General features: G+C 40.1%; 1 protein-coding gene across 4 annotated transcripts in view; it reads right to left on the bottom strand.

Annotated features, from left to right (window-relative positions):
- The window catches only part of LOC131127991 (protein prune homolog 2-like), a 47,825-nt gene extending 37,224 nt beyond the window's left edge, over nt 1-10,601 (bottom strand). For all 4 annotated transcript variants that reach the window (XM_058070443.1, XM_058070442.1, XM_058070444.1 and 1 more), the window contains exons 1-2: nt 10,348-10,601; nt 1,959-2,060 (exon numbers count right to left, since the gene is read on the bottom strand). In XM_058070443.1, coding sequence (XP_057926426.1) covers nt 1,959-2,060; nt 10,348-10,386 — 141 coding nt within the window. In that variant the 5' untranslated portion in view covers nt 10,387-10,601. The remainder of the gene's footprint in view (nt 1-1,958; nt 2,061-10,347) is intronic.
- Between the last annotated feature and the right edge of the window lie 7,502 nt (nt 10,602-18,103).

Below are 18,103 nucleotides of genomic sequence, written 5' to 3'. Positions count from 1 at the left end.
GTGGGTATGTTGGGGGTCGGTGGATTTCCTGCTTCCTCCACCATTCAGATCAAATCCATTATCAATAAATACATTTGAAATTATTAATTAATAATTATTAATTATTATAGTAATACAATTATTAATTAGTATTTTTTTTTCATGTAAAAAAAAGTGCCCCCCCCACCCTTTGGACACCCCGGCATTAGTATAAATAAATGTATAAACTGGAATGGTCAGTGCAAGCTCTCAGGCTAACCATTTTTTCCCAATACAAATAATACAACTAGTAATAATCTGTTCCAAGGTCAAACTGGACCAATAACATTCTTTATTATAACATAACGTGAAGTGAGCTGTATTGTAGAACAGTGTTTCTTTTCTTTTTTTTTAACCCCAAGAGCCTTTTTTCCATTTTTGATAATTCTCCAAAAGTAGAATGCATGCCCCCCGCCCCACTAGTTTAGAAGCACCGCGCTAGGGAATCTAGTTGTAGCGCACACCTTCCATCTTCCAATTTACATATCTACCATATACGTCTATTTACATTACATTACTTATTATTATTTTAAGTTACAAAATAACCCAAAACTTTTATTTGCCAATTACACGCAGAGGAAACCCTGCATACTATACAAGCAGCAACACAACCAATGTTGTAATAGTTGGAAGGCGTCAACTGGCAGTCAGCAGTACTTTTTTTGTAAACGACTGCAGGTCATGTGAAACACACCACCAATCCAAGTTGGGCAACCGACATTTTAAAGTGCATGCAGAGGTAGATAAAGCTCATCTGAAAGCTGACCAACCATGTGGAGATAAACACCAGGGTCTAACAAGCTCGGTTTTCAACTTTAAGAATGATTTGTAGCGCATGGGAAAAGCAGAAGGCAAAATTGTACCACACAAAACCGATGTTGTAATAGTGGTAAGGTGCGAAAAGACCAGCATTAATACCGCTAATACATTCACCCTAAACAAGAGTGTGGCAAGTGTAACATGGGCATATCACATAGACATTTTAAAGTGCATGCAGAGGTAGATAAAGCTCTTCTTAATGCTGGCCAATCATGTGGAGTTCAACTGGATATAAACACCAGAATCTAACAAGCTGGGTTTTCAACTTTAAGAATGATTTGTAGCGCATGGGAAAAGCGGAAGGCAAAATTGTACCACACAGAACCGATGTTGTAATACTGGTAAGGTGCAAAAAGGCTAGCATTAATACCGCTAATACGTTGACCGTAAACAAGAGTGTGGCAAGTGTAACATGGGCATATCACACCGGCATCTTAACAGTGCATGCAGAGGTCGATAAAGCTCTTCTGAATGCTGGCCAATCATGTGGAGTTCAACTGGAGATAAATACCAGGATCTAACAAGCTGGGTTTTCAACTTTAGGAATGATTTGTAGCGCATGGGAAAAGCATAGGCAAAATTGTACCACACAGAACCAATGTTGTAATACTGGTAAGATGCAAAAAGGCCATCATTCATTTTGCTAATACGTTGACCGTAAACAAGAGCGTGGCAAGTGTAACATGGGCATATCACACCGACAGCTGAGTAGCGCAACCAACATTTTAAAGTGCATGCAGAGGTAGATAAAGCTCTTCTGAATGCTGGCCAATCATGTGGAGTTCAACTGGAGATAAACACCAGGATCTAACAAGCTGGGTTTTCAACTTTGAGAATGATTTGTAGCGCATGGGAAAAGCAGAAGGCAAAATTGTACCACACAGAACCAATGTTGTAATAGTGGTAAGATGCAAAAAGGCCAGCATTCATTTTGCTAATACGTTGACCGTAAACAAAAGCGTGGGAAGTGTAACATGGGCATATCACACCGTCAGCTGAGTAGTGCAACCAACATCTTAAAAGTGCATGCAGAGGTACATAAAGCTCCTGGATACCGATCTAGTTTTACATGAAAAAGCCGGCAACTGTTTATATTAACATTTTAAAAAGGGACACTTCACCTGGTTGAGGTGTAGTGCTAAGCACAGCGTGGCGGCCACAGTGTCAACATCTGCTTCTGGTCCACCCAACACAGCGTGGAGCGACTTCTCGGACACGAGGGCCTGAAAAACACACACCAACGTAACACACAGATGAGTGTGTGTGGTTTCCGTAAGCTGTTCTGCTGGGCAGTGACATTTAATCCTGATGTTTGTCCAATAGTTGAGTGTTCTTAGATAGCATATGAAAGAAGTGCAGCATCTTGAAACCAACAGGACATGCATTAATAACGACATCTTGTAAAACAACACCTCTCTGTGTCCACATTTCGGAGGCAACGGACTAAATTAGGGCGAGGAAGACATGCGATGCTCCAGTAAAACACTTTATCAGAGAAGTAATGACTTCCATTAATTCCAGCAAATAATGGAGCTAAACAAGCTCCGTTTTAGGTTAAGTGGACATTAATGACACGACCATTGCATAGATTAAGAAGCCATCTGGGTGAAAAAGATGAATTAGATTATCGTTTTTTTGCATGATTCATTGTTAAATCTCAAATTTTTACAGCTCATGTACTGTATGTACCTACCAAAAATATATTGCCATACATTACAAATACTGCCTCAGTAAGGCTTGAAAATAAGATATGAAAATAAATGTTACCAAACACGCGGCCCGCGGGCCAAATGTGGCCCGCAGGACACTAGTTTGAGGCCCCCGCCTTGATATGAAAGTTTAATGTTATGATATGGATGCTGTATGGTATCATGTACCCAGAAAAAATTATTACGTTTGATTAATGTTCATGTTAAAGGTTAAATAACTGTTAATAGTTAACCTCCCTATCCGTGTGGAAGTGGTAAGTTTTTGGCTATTTAAGTTGAAAGGAAATAACTTGAAGGCTACCGTTTAGGTTGCTAGCTCTCTAGTTTGCGAGTTAGCATGTGTCTCAAGACCCTGCAGTTGCGCAATATGTTGTAAATAAAAAGAGTATAAATGTGACTATAGTCGTGTTTTGTCATGTCTACAGGGCTCTAATAATGCTTTGTTCATTTTAATCTGAAAAAAATAATTTGTCTACCCACCAACTATATGTGGTTTCTTAAGTTTTTATTATTTGCCGTTTTATTATTATTATTATTATATTTATTTATTACCGATTGATTGATTTTCTTTATTCTTGATTTGTTTATTTATTTTTCATCTTATTTTGTGTAGAAAAATAAAAATTAAGATATTTGAGAACAGTGGAATGTTTTATCAGAGCTTTTATTGTAGAAAATCGAAACCAAAGCAAAGTTTATTCATTTTTCTGTTTTTAATAAATGCGTTTTTGTTTTTTTGGGGGGGGGGAAACCTGATGCAGCCCAGTCTCGCCCAGACCCCAGCTCCAGTGGCCCCCCAAGTAAATTGAGTTTGAGACCCCTGCTCTATAGCATTTTTTTTTTATATCGGTTTTCATGATTGGCAATGATTGGGGGGGGGGGGGGGGGGGGGGGGGTTGGTAATTGAGCCTATCCCAGCTGTCTTGGGGCGAGAGGCGGGGTACACCCTGGACTGGTGGCCAGCCAATCACAGGGCACATATAGACAAACAACCATTCACACTCACATTCATACCTATGGACAATTTGGAGTCGCCAATTAACCTAGCATGTTTTTGGAATGTGGGAGGAAACCGGAGTACCCGGAGAAAACCCACGCATGTACGGGGAGAACATGCAAACTCCACACAGAGATGGACAGGGTGGGATTGAACTCGGGTCTCCTAGCTGTGAGGTCTGCGCACTAACCACTTGACCGCTGTGCAGCCCCAGAAACAAACATACCGTATTTTCCGGACTATAAGTCGCACTTTTTTTCATAGGTTGGCTGTTCCTGTGACTTATACTCCAGAGTGACTTATAAATGAAAAAACTTTTTATGTTCCATAAACACTGGACACCTTTTCTGTTCATGTTTATTTTTGGTGTAGCTGAATAAGCATTGTGTTAGCATATCCTACACCTATTCAGCCTGTTCTCTATTCTTTTATTGTTAGAACTTGCCTTCTAAGAGGAAGTCATGTCTGTTTTGGTCATAAAATAAATTACCTGCATAAAACGCGACTTATACTCCAGTGTGACTTGGGTATGTTTTTATCTACCTAATTATGCATTTTTTTGCAAAAAATTTTTAAAAATAGAACATCATAATGAGCAGCTTATTTTTTTCATCACTCTGAAACTGGTGATATGTTTCATTAAGATATCACACACACCACCTAGCCCAATACTATAAAACACGTACAAACAAACAAAAACTGCCAAAATTAATTCATTAATAAATGATGGCTGTTTCCTGGTTGATGACAGATGATTATTGGTCAAAGAAAATGCATATTTAAGCAAATGTTACATAAAATTGTGCATTTTCCAGCATAAAAATGTTGAAAATGAAAATACATTTTGTTGAAAATACAAGATTTTCATCTATACTGGCCACCAGGTGTCACTGCTTCTCTTAAATGGCTTATTTTCTTTCTTTATATCGACTGTGTTAAGTGTTAAGTGCTTTTAGCCTTGTTTTTAGCTCTGAATGAATGTATGGATATTGTATTTTAATGCATCGTTTACTCTGTTTTTACTCTTTTTTCTTCACTGTAAAGCGTCTTTGAGTACTCTGAAAAGCGCTATACAAATAAAATGTATTATATTATTATTATTAAAGGTAACTATAGGGGTGTTATTTCATGTTTAGAGGGGTCTCATATATATATATATATATATATATATATACACAGTAAACCTCGGATATATCGGACTTGGATATATCGGAAATTCGCTCACAACGGACAGATAAAAAAGAACCAATTTTTCTGTAATGCATTTCCAATAAAAATTCATTGCATATATCGGATTTTTTATAACGGATTTCGCCTATTTCGGACAAAATCTCCAGTCCCGTTCCAATGCATTTCCATTAAATTTCCCTTGCATATATCGGATGACCGCATCGTGGCGCTCCGATTCGCCGAATCGTGACAGGCCGCTATACGACGTCATTTGCAGCGTTTGCAGCGTTGCCTGTGCATCCAGGTACATTGGAAACATAGTCAAGGAAGTGCCTTTTTATAACGGATAAAATCCGATTTACGCATATACCGGATATAAATCCGATATATACATTTTCCGGTATACGCATATCACGGATTTCGCTTATATCGGACAAAACCAGTGGGAACAATTGAATCCGATATATCCGAGGTTTACTGTATCACTATATTGACGCTTACTATGGTACCCATTATGTTATTGTATGGTCATATCACCTCGTACTTCGGTACGTAACAAAAAAAAACGTAAACTATATTAGGAAAGCAGGAAGTGAACAAATGTAACAGTTACTGATTGTAAAAGTACCAGATGGAGGGGTAGGATTTAATAAGCTTTGCTTCTTCCTACTCCTTTTGGACATGTGGAACTGGGAACTGATTATGTGATGCATTCAATTGTAATCCGATGCATGTTCAAATGACATTAAACCATTACCATTACCATTTTTGGCCTTGTGCGACTTAACGATGTTCTTCATTAATCACAACTCATTTTCCGTGAAAGTGGAAAGATACTGCATGAACATTTACAATTACCTTACATCATTCCTGTGAAGCCTCAGAGCTGAATCCACCCACTGTACTTGTTCATTTAGATGCCAAACGCTGATAAAGTCAACCTCACAGTCGTCCGCCTGGGGTTGATTAGCTTTTCGGAAGATAACGACAATGCTCACATAAGGTAAAGAAATGTGTTTTTATTGATTTCGCCCATTGGCTAACTCTACTTGGCTTCTGTGCTGAAGCAGCCATGATGGTGAACACCCACTCGGTAATGTCATGATCATTGAACGCAGCACGATGGAAGGACAGCTTTGCTCACGCTGCTTGTCTCTTCACTGCAAGATTTTCCTCCCATCTTAAATCTGGAGTGACGATGCTTGTGCCGTGTTGATGTCGATAAGGCGTTAAGGTGCCAGGAGGATAACGGAAAGGAGGCAAAGAGGAAATGAGAGTGATAAAAAAAAGGAAGAAGGGGTATGATTAAAGTGGAGGATGAGGAGTAAAGTGATGAGATTGAAGCAAAGAAGCCAGGAAGAGGCTTATTAAAATTAAAAAAAAAAAAGTAGGGTAGGTAGTTAGGATGGGAAAAGCCATGCAGAAATTTGATAGTGGCGTTGCGAACACACGAGGAAGAATGAGTGCTGGGTTGCGAAGCAGAGGAGGATAAATCAATAGTGGTCAACCAGAGAGAGGAAGTGATGCATTAGTGGCAGAAAATTCCACTTAGTGTTTTTCTATCTGTGTGTGTGAGAAAGTGAGAGCGATCATGATCATACACGGCCCCATGTGATAGCGTTCAGTCGGGACCGCTATGATAATACCAGTCATTAAAACATAGCATCCCACTGAGAGACAAGCATTCACACTGATGCCAACGTGAGTCCAAAAAATGTTAGAGTGCATCAAATAGTGCTTTGGTGTGAATACTGAAAAACGAGAATTACCACCGATGTCGCTGGGCATACCCACCAAGGGGTCCTATTATGCTGTTCCTATTTTCATTCATTCATTCATTTTCTACCGCTTTTTCCTCATGAGGGTCGCGGGGGTGCTGGAGCCTATCCCAGCTGTCTTCAAGCGAGAGGCGGGGTACACCCTGGACTGGTCGCCAGCCAATCACAGGGCACATATAGACAAACAACCATTCACACTCACATTCATACCTATGGACAATTTGGAGTCGCTAATTAACCTAGCATGTTTTTGGAATGTGGGAGGAAACCGGAGTACCCGGAGAAAACCCACGCATGCACGGGGAGAACATGCAAACTCCACACAGAGATGGCCGAGGGTGGATTTGAACCCTGGTCTCCTAGCTGTGAGGTCTGCGCGCTAACCACTAGACTGCCGTGCCGCCCCTGTTCCTATTTTATGACCTATAAATATTATCACAATGTTATATTTTCCTGTTAAACCATGCCAAAGCGTTTTTTTTAACACTTCCACTGAAGTCACCACAACCCGGACTTCCTTATATGGGCATGCCCGGTTTTGCTGTCCAGAAAAAAAGAAAAACTGCTAATGTGTGAGTCTATGTTATCTTATTTCTGCTTATAACTACTATATTGGGTAAAACAAATGTAAGGGTGACTATAGGGGTGTTATTTCATGTCTCGAGGGCTCTTATAATGTTTATTCTTTCGACGATCGCAAACAGGGTTTTTATGCAATAGTTTATTATTTATCATTGCAATGACTCCCAGGAAACGTATCCAACGTTGTTTAGCTTAGGTAAGCGTCAGGCAGAAGTGGTCGGAGTTGCTGATTCCCGGCCAGCAAGAGAAAAATATGCTAATCTGTCAACTTCTTTTATGAATTTTGAAGTATGAGGCTTTGAGTATGAAGCTGAACTATCCGTCCAACTCTTCCAACCTTTCCGATGTTACTCAAGTCAGAACACCAAGTCGTAAGTCACAATTTCAGTGTCCTAACTGTGTTGATTTTGTGTAAGTAATAAAAGAAAAAGGGTTTCGGCAGCTGTCTGCAAGTCCTCGGGAGCGCTTGGGAGTATGACAGTGTCTTGCATTAATTAATATTTGTTGATTTTCATTTTATAGCTTTAGAACGCACTGAAAAGAGAAAGACATGCATGTTTACATTTGTATTAGACCTTTTTCACAAAGTCTCCCTTGTGCCTTATCACCAAGTTAAAGATCCAATCAGATCGTCCTTCTAAGCGAGTGTGTGCGTGTCACGTGAAAGGTAAGGGAACAATGCTGGAAGTCATACTCAGCATATTGTTTCATGTCCATGCCAAGCGCTGCAGAGCTGCAGGCAGGCAGTGAGTGAGAGGTATAAGAGTCAGGGCAATTAGGAGTATGGATGCTCTGGATGGTGGCCATGCAGAGCAGAGACGGGCCTGCAAAGAGATGAATCATCCACGCTTGTATTGTTGGAGAGCATGAGGGTGCCTGTGGAAAAGGTACGTTTAAACTCAGTACCTTTTATATACACCCATCGTTGTACTTTTTGGATTTGCTCAATCTCATTGTGATGTCACAGCACTTTTAAGCAATAATCAACATACTGTAAAATAAGTCAGTAGCATAGCTAGTATAAATAGCTATGCTAGTATAAAGTATAAGTAGAAATATTTCATATCCTGCAAAGCGAGTAAAACTTCAATTTGTCCTGAAAATAACATTTCTTCCATTCTCAGAATTAAACTTCCACTTCCATCATAAACATTTTAAACAATGTTGAAAGCCACGCATAATCCACAATAAACAAAAACTCAACTCTGAACCTCAAATGTCACTTCCTGTCCTCCACTAAAAAGGTCCCCCTAGGGAACACATTTACTGTGACACACAAATATGAGTTTTATTTCATGGTAATGGTAATGGTTTAATTTCATTTGAACATGCATCAGATTACATTTAATTTATTGCATTTATTACATTTAATTGAGTGCATCCCATAATCAGTTCCCAGTTCCACATGTCCAAAAGGAGTAGGAAGAAGCAAAGCTTATTAAATCCTACCCCTCCATCTGGTACTTTTACAATCGCCATCTGTTACATTTGTTCACTTCCTGCTTTCCATAATACAATTTTAGTTTGTTTTTTTTTAATAATGCACCTCGTACCGAAGTACGAGGTGATATGACCATCCAATGACATAATGGTTACCATAGTAAGTGTCAATATAGTGATATATATAGCACATCATGACTGGTTCAAGACTCTTCATCCTTGTATTCAGCAAACATTTACATCGTACATGGCTTATTTAATCATATTATATATACTATATTAAGTAACGAGTGTAAATCCATTTGAATACATTGATGAGACAATACTGTAGCCACCACAACAGGAAGTATGCTGTCCAGAAAAAAAAACTGCTAATGTGTGAGTCTATGTTATCTTATTTCTGCTTATATCTACTATATTGGGTAATACAAATGTAAGGGTGACTATAGGGGTGTTATTTCATGTCTCGAGGGCTCTAATAATGTTTATTCTTTCGACGATTGCAAACAGGTTTTCTATGCAATCATTTATTATTTAACCGCAAAGTAGCGACGGACAACTGTGTATACTATATCTTTAAGAAAAAACACTCTACATTTCAGCTTTGTGTTTTTGGTGCTAAAGCATATTATTATTATTAGTAGTAGTAGTAGTAGCAGTCGCAGCACCAATGTTCTCCTTCGATTGCACATTTTTGCTTTTTTTTATTTATTTATCTCATTCGCTGCCAAAGATGTATTGACACTTTTTTTTTTCCTCACATGGACACTCTCTCCCATAGGCGTATTTATAAGTGAATTTTTTTTTTTTTTGCACGAAAGGCAAAAAGATGTGATGATGCAACTGCACAATAGAGGAGCTCATGTTTGGTGCAGTTTTAAACAGCCACAAGTTGGCAGAAGTGCATTTTCTAAGAGCTTGGCATGCATTGAAGGGAAATGTTAATGAACGTTCATTTTTTACCACTTATCCTCACAAGGGTCGCGGGGGTGCTGGAGCCTATCCCAGTTGTCTTCGGGCGAGAGGCGGGGGTACACCCTGGACTGGTGGCCAGCCAATCACAGAGCACATATAGACAAACAACCATTCACACTCACATTCATACCTATGGACAATTTGGAGTCGCTAATTAACCTAGCATGTTTTTGGAATGCTAACCACTCGACCGCCGTGCAGCCTGGTGTTATATTTGTAAATTAATTAATATCTACACCTATGTTGGACTGATGATTATTAAAGAACGGAAAAAGGTAGAAATGATAAAAGATCTTTCTTTTGGTATATTCCATGTCTATGTTGTAGACCTAGAACACAATATTCTATGTACCTTGAAAAAATGGCCGCTATTGAGAGGGATGTCTTTAGAAAAATGGCACCAGATATTGCCTGATGCGAATACTAAACATGATTGCACGACTTACTTTACTTCAATTCTTTGTAAGTCAGCAAAACGAATGAATAAAAACTCAAACATGTGGTTTTCAACTTGGTAATGCAAAAAAAAGTGTACTTTTGAAGTGGGTTGTACTTTACAGGGCCTGTTGCACATCACCCCTTGCAGGCCCACCATTGAAGATGGGTGTAATGAGGGGGTGTGGGGGGGGTTAACCTGTTGATGTCACGCCTCTCAATCAAGCCTCAACCAGAGACGCCGGCTTGCAACCACACCAGCCTTCCCGATCCCTCCCACCCACCACCACCACCACCACCATTAGCGCCACGCGACGTGACTTTATTGTGTGCCTACAGGTGCAGCAACAGGGAAATAGCCTGTAGCACACAGTCGTGCCATTCATCAAACACGCACAAACACGGGTGGGGGGTTGAAACTCACCCCACGTCTGCAGTCGACCCTCCGCAGGTACTCCTCCATGTCGGCCTACGTCGCCGCGGTACCGCTGCGGAGCTCCACATAGGAGGCTAGTGCGGCGACGACCAGGCAGTTAGCGCCGTTGCTGAGTCTTGTCTGTTATTTTTTAGTTGATTTTTTTTTTTTTTTTGCGGATCGATTCAAGAGTCCGCACCCCCTGCCGCGCTCCCACTGCAGCACTCTCTCTGCAGCTGTGTGCGAGAGATTGGCCACGCCCCTTCTCGACATTGGGTGTGCGTGCGTGGATGACGGCACTGGATGAACCCGCGGAAGCATACACACACGCGGATTGCGTGAGTGTGTTCGGCTACTACTAGTTAGAGGAGGGGATTCTTCCACTCCTGCACCGCTGCACACAAACAGGTGAAAAAGTGTTTTGTTTTTTTTGTTTTTTTTTCAGAAAAATACACCACATGGTGGCGTTGTTTTTGAACCCCAAAGTATTAGACCCCAGTAAGTCCGGCTGTATTGCAAAATACTGCAAAATACTCACAGGAAAAAACACAAATATCATTTAGATTCATGTGAAAACAAATTGCAATGCTAACAGTTTCAGCACCATGGACAGCATCCATATATTGTTCATTCATTCATTCATTCATTTTCTACCGCTTTTTCCTCACGAGGGTCGCGGGGGTGCTGGAGCCTATCCCAGCTGTCTTCGGGGAACACCCTGGACTGGTGGCCAGCCAATCACAGGGCACATATAGACAAATAACCATTCACACTCACATTGGACAATTTGGAGTGGCCAATTAACCTAGCATGTTTTTGGAATGTGGGAGGAAACCGGAGTACCCGGAGAAAACCCACGCATGCACGGGGAGAACATGCAAACTCCACACAGAGATGGCCGAGGGTGGAATTGAACCCTGGTCTCCTAGCTGTGAGGTCTGCGCGCTAACCACTAAACCGCCGTGCCGCCCCATTTAAATTCATGTGAAAACAAATTGCAATGCTAACTGTTTCAGCACCATGGACAGCATCCATTGTTGTTTTTTTATTCACATACTTTTCTTACATGCTACAGTATGTAGTTATCCATTCAATCTGTGACTGACTTTCAGTGAGTTGGTTGGTCAGTAAGTCATAGTAAGTCATAGTTAAGTCATAGTAAGTCAGTGGACACGGGACACAATGAATGGACAGACTACTAGATGGAGGAGAACTGCTCCAAACAACTTTATATCGAGCTCAGATCATCCCATCGCTGAGTTGTGACAGACACGGGACAAGCAATGATGTATGACTTATACGTACACGTTCCTTGAACAGCCCACTTGACTCACAGCCCACTCTTTGTGGCATGGCTAAACGTACATCATGTACGTTTAGCCATGCCACAACATTTAGCTGACGTTAAGTCAGCCCGTGATTTAACAGGTTAATTGCGCAAAAATTGCTATCATAGTCAGTCAATAAGAGTTAGTTAATCGGTCAGTCTGGGACTCAGTTCCCCAGTGGCTCAGTTTGTGGGAGTTAGTCAGTCACTCACTCACTCACTCAGTCAGTGAGCCACTCATCACTCAGTCAGCCTGGCTATGAGTTAGTTAGCTGGATAGGTTAGTTAGTTGGTTGATGAGTAATGTATTCAGTCAGCGAGTCAATAAGCCAAATTAGTTTTGTCACTTTTATAGTCACACAATAAGCAAATCATCCATTCCGTCTAAGAGCTAGTAAACGAGTCAAGCGGTCAGCCAAGTTTTCAGTCAGTCAGTCAACAAGAACAAGTCAATGGATCAATTCATTTGGTCAGTTTGATAGTCAGTCAATGAATCAGTCTGTTGATCAATCAAGTAGTCGTATATTCAGTCAATCTGTGGTTACTCAGTCGCCTATCTATAATTTAGTCAATTTACTCAGTTGGTCAACAGGTCTGCCCATACAAGGTCAGTCAGCCCGTCAACAAGTCCCTCGATTGATGATCAAGACTCTATCAACATAGTCAGTCAATTAGAGTCAGGTAATCGGTCAGTCTGGGACTCAGTTCCCCAGTGGCTCAGTCTGTGGGAGTTAGTCATTCACTCACTCACTCACTCACTCACTCACTCACTCACTGAGCCACTCATCACTCAGTCAGCCTGGCTATGAGTTAGTTAGCTGGATAGGTTAGTGAGTTGGTTGATGAGTAATGTATTCAGTCATCGAGTCATTAATCAGTCAATCAACGAATCAGTTGGGTAAGTCTCGTTAGCCGGTCAAAACGAGCCAGTTAATCAATCAGTCGGTCTGTTGGTTGATGAGTGATGTATTCAGCCAGCGAGTCATTAATGAGTCAGCCACTCATCACTCAGTCAATCTCGGTGTATCTATGGGTTAGTCAATCAGTCAATTAATCAGTTGAATAAGTCTTTCGATTTAGTTGAGAATTCAAGAGTCTGTGAAGTTAGCCGGCCAAAAGGAGACAGTTAATGAATCAGTCGATCTTTCGGTTGATGAGTGATGTATTCAGCCAGCGAGTCATTAATGAGTCAGCCACGCGTCACTCAGTCTATCTCGGTGTATTTTTGGTTTAGTCAATCAGTCAATTAATCAGTTGAATAAGTCTTTTGATTTAGTTGAGAACTCAAGAGTCTGTGAAGTTAGCCGGTCAAAACGAGCAAGTTAATCAATCAGTCGGTCTGTTGGTTGATGAGTGATATATATTAATTATATATACATTAATGAGTCAGCCACTCATCACTCAGTCTATCTCGGTGTATCTATGGGTTAGTCAATTAGTCAATTAATCAGGTGACTAAGTCTTTCGATTTAGTTGAGAATTCAAGAGTCTGTGAAGTTAGCCGGCCAAAACGAGACAGTTAATGAATCAGTCGATCTTTCGGTTGATGAGTGATGTATTCAGCCAGCGAGTCATTAATGAGTCAGCCACTCATCACTCAGTCTATCTCGTTGTATCTATGGGTTAGTCAATCAGTCAACAAATCAGTTGAATAAGTCTTTCGATTTAGTTGAGAATTCAAGAGTCTGTGAAGTTAGCCGGTCAAAACGAGCCAGTTAATCAATCAGTCAGTCTGTTGGTTAATGAGTTATATATAATAATTATATATACGTTAATGAGTCAGCCACTCATCACTCAGTCTATCTCGGTGTATTTTTGGGTTAGTCAATCAGTCAATCAGTTGAATCAGTCTTTCGATTTAGTTGAGAATTCAAGAGTCTGTGAAGTTCGCCGGCCAAAACGAGACAGTTAATGAATCAGTCGATCTTTCGGTTGATGAGTGATATATATTACTTATATATATATTAATGAGTCAGCCACTCATCACTCAGTCTATCTTGGTGTATTTTTGGGTTAGTCAATCAGTCAGTTAATCAGTTGAATAAGTCTTTTGATTTAGTTGAGAATTCAAGAGTCTGTGAAATTAGCCGGTCAAAACGAGCAAGTTAATCAATGAGTCGGTCTGTTGGTTGATGAGTGATATATATTAATTATATATACATTAATGAGTCAGCCACTCATCACTCAGTCTATGATTTAGTGAATTGGTCAACGTCGTCAGTCAACGGGTCTATCAGTTGCTAATATCAATTGAGTCATTCATTCAATCAAAGAGTCAGTCAGTAAGTGACTCAGTCATCATATAGTATAATAACTCATCAACAGTCTCTTCTATGCTCTTTTATGGTCGACCTGAGCGTCACATTTCCTCCTTAAAAATAATTCCCTCCTCTACCCCAAAGTCTTAGGACATCTGCTTCTCCCGGTTTATCTTTCTGCTGAAAACAATAGGCCTCACTAATTGATTTTAATGGCTCTCTCCGCGACGATGCACCCCTTATGAGTTGGAGAGAGGTCTTTAAGATTATTATTATCACTATAATTGCCATTACCCCCTCACTTTCACTTTGCAAATGGGAAGCAGAGGAAGAATATCTTTGCCCTTAAGCTGAACACATCATTATTATTATTAGAGACAGGAAATAAACACACGACCATCACTGACACACACACACATTCTCCACCTTCGTAGACCCCCTCCTGGCGACCCTTATTCCCTCCGCCGCCCCCTGCATGCGGCCCACCGCTTGTAATTTATGCAAAATTAATTGATACATCTTTTCTAATTGATGTGCTGTAAACTTAATGAGTAATTTATGTAATTAGTCAATTAGGGATAATTCCAGCATATGTTCCGTATGCCCAGAAGGTGTGCTTTACAACGAGATATTTGTCCAGGAGTTTGGCGCGGGCGAAAGCCGCCGCCGCACACGCTACTTAATTAATTTTGTTATGCAGATCTGCTGCCACGGTGTCTATTTAACAGCCCCCTTTGTGAAAACAGATTTAATATTGATCTTTCCCGGGCGTTTAAAGAGCATCTTTTCATCCTCACGTCGGCCTCGGAGGGCGTCAAAGCTAAAATGTTCCCAGCGCCGAGATATGCAGCGAAATCAAAACAAAAAACATTCCCTTTCTTTACTAAGCGTGCATTTATTAAAATAACCAAAGTAGCACAAAAAAATTGCACTAGCGTCTTTAAAATATGCCATAGTTGACCTTTGGAGGACTAACAGAAGAGATGCAACGGCTAATTAATTGACACGGGTTTGAATATTCATAGCTAATACAGCAAGCTTGCCCTTAATTACATTGTTGGACTTCTCTCCGAGGAGGCGAACTCACCCAAGGCTTAATTATTGTAATGTATTCGAGGGTGGGGACGGGGTGGCCCGTTGGGGGCAAGGGAGGAGACGTGCGCTGTCAAGGACCCAGCCGTGACACCTGGTCACAAGAAGGACGTACAGGAAAGGGGGCGGAGCTTGAAGAAGAGCGTGAAGTTTGTTTACATCCTTGTAGGATTCACGGGAGAGTGTTTGAACAGACAGACAGCCGCTGGACTCCCCTCTCGGCAATTAATCAACAGCAGTGCTCCTCTGTGTGTGTGTGTGTGTGTGTGTACACACGTGTGCGTGTGTGTGTGTTAAAGAGTAGCGCACTGATGATTGTGCGCAAAGGAAGACATGATTTATTGTTTGCAAAGTCGGAAAGTGCAGTCAGGCACATTTAAGTGAGGCTGCATTTGAATGTTCATTACCAAAAATAAACTAAGATTGCGCTTCATTCAAAGACTACATACAAACGTTTTTTTTTCCATTTCAAAATATACAAAAGGTGTATGAAAAATATGATTTTGACTGACACTGAAAGTTACTTTAGTAGTCAAGGTAGTCAAGTGGTTAGCGAGCAGACCTCACAGCTAGGAGACCAGGGTTCAATTCCACCCTCAGCCATCTCTGTGTGGAGTTTGCATGTTCTCCCCGTGCATGCGTGGGTTTTCTCCGGGTACTCCGGTTTCCTCCCACATTCCAAAAACATGCTAGGTTAATTGGCCACTCCAAATTGTCCATAGGTATGAATGTGAGTGTGAATGGTTGTTTGTCTATATGTGCCCTGTGATTGGCTGGCCACCAGTCCAGGGTGTACCCCGCCTCTCGCCCGAAGACAGCTGGGATAGGCTCCAGCACCCCCCTGCGACCCTTGTGAGGAAAAGTGGTAGAAAATGAATGAATGAATGAAAGTTACTTTAATAGTCCGTTCCGGTTTGCACCATCACCATAATATTGTGGCTGCTGAGTGTACTGTAGGGGTCAAGGGTCAACCACAGGACAGAAGTTGCAGGCCAGTGACGAGAAGAGTTTTTACATACAACATCCAACCGAGGATACCCCGTGATAAATTGTATACAATGAGTATATGTATGAGTACATAGAAAGTATTTCTACTTCTTCTACTGCTGAACTAAAAGGGTAAAAATGTCTCAAAACATGCGCTCCTACTGTGTTGCCTGTGGCTTTTATGATTCTGAGAAATTCACCACATGGTGGCGCTGTCATTAATGATTGAAATTTGAAATTTGACTTGACTTGACAAATTTCACACACAGCCCTACAAAACACCCCCTGTAACTTTAGGGTGTTTAGTCGAATGACTGTAACATCCTAAGGTTTAATTTATTTTGTAGGGCTGTGTGTGAAATTTGTCAAGTCAAATTTCACACACAGCCCTACAACACACCTCCTGTAACTTTAAGGTGAATGACTGTAACACCCTAAAGTTTAATTTATTTTGTAGGGCTGTGTGTGAAATTTGTCAAGTTAAGTCAAATTTCACACACAGCTCTACAAAACACCCCCTGTAACTTTAGGGTGAATGACTGTAACTTCCTAAAGTTAAATTTATTTTGTAGGGCTGTGTGTGAAATTTGACTTGACTTGACAAATTTCACAGACAGCCCTACAAAATAAATTAAACTTTACAACTTTAGGGTGTTTAGTTGAATAACTGTAACACACTAAAGTTTAATTTATTTTGTTGGACTGTGTGTGAAATTTATCAAGTCGAGTCAAGTCAAATTTCACACACAGCCCTACAAAACACCCCCTGTAACTTTAGGGTGTTTAGTCGAATGTAACACCCTAAAGTTTAATTTATTTTGTTGGGCTGTGTGTGAAATTTGTCAAGTCGAGTCAAATCAAATTTCACACACAGCCCTACAAAATAAATTAACTTTGCAACTTTAGGGTGTTTAATTGAATGACTGTAACACAGTAAAGTTACAGGGGGTGTGTTTTGTAGGGCCGTCAAGTCAAGTAAAATTTCACACACAGCCCTACAAAACACCCCCTGTAACTTTAGTGTGTTTAGTCGAATGACTGCAGAATTTGGTACGCACCTTTAGGGGACTGAGAAGCACCTGCGTGCAAAATTTTTTAGCAAGATTGCTTGAAAAAACACATCCGCCATCAAAGAAAACATCTTTGCACATAATATCATAATGGTTGGCTTTTTATTAAAGATAATAAATATATCTCTACCCATTAGTGGGCATATCGAGTGGTAAGAAAGCCAAAAATAGTAATACATTATTAATTCAATTATTTAAATTATTAAATAAAATAAAATAAATTAATTATTAATTAAATAAAAAACAGTAATAACCTCACACTCATGCTGAAACAAGATGGCGGCAGCATCACGCTTTGGGCTTTAGGAGAAACCTGATGAAGATCAACTAGATTAAAAGAGCCTGACGATGGCAAATATTAAAATGAATAAAAATGCTAAACCATATTAAATGGCCCGACGAAGCCCAGACCTAAGACCAATTGAAAATGTACACAAGGGATTTGAAGCAACTGTAAGTCAGTTTTTTAATATATATTTTAACAAAAATATACTTATATATATATATATATATACTCTGCCCCCCATTGCCCACCCCTTCCACCACTTACATCCCCCCGCTGATCTATACCCCCCCATCACTTCATTGCACTATTGTACATATTGCACTATTGTACATATTACTGTAATATCTTGTTGCATTCATAGATCACACTGTTTATAATTTATATAATGCAATAACCATACTCTAGTCACTTCATTGCAATACTGTACATATTACTGTTATTATATATTGTCACATTCATACTGTTTATAATCTGTATAATCTACAATAGCCATATTATAGTCATTTATATCCCTATATATATATATCCTCACTGTATTATAACAATAACAATAAAGTTGAATCTAATCTAATCTTATACAAATGATATAGTTGTTTTTTGTTTTTTTTAGAATTCTACGTATAGTTCTTTTTTTATTTTTTCCATAAATCCTGATGAACTGCTGTATTTATACATCTGCTGTATTTACCATGTTTTTTTTTTCTTCATTTTTATTCATTAAGTCTCTCTCTCTTGCTCCCCCCCT

The sequence above is a fragment of the Doryrhamphus excisus genome, chromosome 4 (genome assembly GCF_030265055.1).
Source record: "Doryrhamphus excisus isolate RoL2022-K1 chromosome 4, RoL_Dexc_1.0, whole genome shotgun sequence".
NCBI classification, from domain to species: Eukaryota; Metazoa; Chordata; class Actinopteri; order Syngnathiformes; family Syngnathidae; genus Doryrhamphus; species Doryrhamphus excisus.
Note: the sequence above shows the minus strand (reverse complement) of the source record. Positions and strands in the feature narration are given on the sequence as shown.